Source organism: Rhincodon typus, unplaced genomic scaffold (assembly GCF_021869965.1).
Source record: "Rhincodon typus isolate 14 unplaced genomic scaffold, sRhiTyp1.1 hic_rhity00016286, whole genome shotgun sequence".
In the NCBI taxonomy this organism is placed as follows: domain Eukaryota; kingdom Metazoa; phylum Chordata; class Chondrichthyes; order Orectolobiformes; family Rhincodontidae; genus Rhincodon; species Rhincodon typus.
In genome coordinates, this window is record NW_025981924.1 from 1 (window position 1) to 1,269 (window position 1,269).

At 58.2% G+C, this 1,269-nt stretch overlaps 1 protein-coding gene across 3 annotated transcripts in view; it reads right to left on the bottom strand.

Annotated features, from left to right (window-relative positions):
- Positions 1-57: 57 nt before the first annotated feature.
- Positions 58-1,269, bottom strand: part of lysmd1 (LysM, putative peptidoglycan-binding, domain containing 1) — a 5,087-nt gene continuing 3,875 nt past the window's right edge. For all 3 annotated transcript variants that reach the window (XM_048594876.1, XM_048594877.1, XM_048594875.1), the window contains exon 3: positions 58-819. In XM_048594876.1, coding sequence (XP_048450833.1) covers positions 639-819 — 181 coding nt within the window. In that variant the 3' untranslated portion in view covers positions 58-638. The remainder of the gene's footprint in view (positions 820-1,269) is intronic.

Sequence of the window (1,269 nt, forward strand, 5' to 3'; positions counted from 1 at the left end):
AGCGAGCGCGGGAGAGAGCGACAGGGAGAGAGAGAGCGAGCGCGGGAGAGAGCGACGGTGGAGGCAGCGAGCGCGGGAGAGAGCGACAGGGAGAGAGAGAGCGCGGGGGAGACAGTGAGCAAGATAGCAAGAGACAACAACGGGGAGAGTGTGTGAGACTGCAAAGGGCTGAGTCCCTCAGAGACCGTGACAGAGCATCACGACCAATTTGTAAACATGCGTTCCGAAAGTCCGCTCCCTCGATGATCAGATTTCCGAGACTTGAGAAGGTGCAGCCTGGCCCGTGACAGGGTGGCGATAAGTGCACACTCGGAATTCCTGTCCCCGCCATCTGGAAGAGTTGTTCAGTTGCTCCAAAGTTCCAGCAGTCGCACATTTGTTGAGAGAATTTCTCCTGCTCCACGATGTCAGCCGTGGGTGAGAACTGTGGATAGGTGCGTCCATGCCAACGCAGGGCTGCTGGATTCCGTAAGTTTCTTGTTTCTGTCGTTAAAAAGAGTCACAAATTCCAGGAAATTGAGCGGCCTTGCAGCTTCGCAGCTCATTGTCCAGTGCTGCTCGAACCCAAACCGTGGCCTGGCTTTGGGCAAGGTCCCATAGGCTCACACCCACGGCCCGAGCTGGCCAGCGGGTGGGTGTCAAAGGTCAAAGATCTGGTCCTCCATCTCCCGTAAGGTGGTGACCCGGGTGGTTCTGGTCAGGCACATGGGACCCAGGCGTGCCCTCTGCGCTGAGGTGTGTCGTGATGCCGGGGGCCGCTCTGAGTGACAGTCGCGAGCCACAAGGGAACCGGCACCGCCGTCCACTGCCCCATCCAGCCTGCTGGACAACGCACAGCAATTAGAGCTCCCTATACCCACACCGGGATGAAGGCTCCCTCTACTCCTGGAACCGGGTCGGAGGAGCCACCACCAACACCCCCCTCCCGGAACCGAGCCGGAGGACCCCCTCCCACCCTCAGGAGCAAAGCATCCTCTACCCTTTTAAGCCGAGTGTAAAGCACCCTCTACCCTTTCAAGCCAAGTGTAAAGCACCCACTACCCTTCAAACTGAGAGCAAACCTCCCTGCACCCTTTTGAAGCAAGGAAGAAATCTCCCCCTACCATTCTGAGCTGAGAGTAAAGCTTCCTCTACACTGTCCCCACCGCAACCCCCCCATCAAACACTCCCAAGACAGGGACAGCACGGGGTTAGATACAGAGTAAAGCTCCCTCTACACTGTCCCCCCACCATCAAACACTCCCAGGGACAGGGACAGCACGGGGTTAG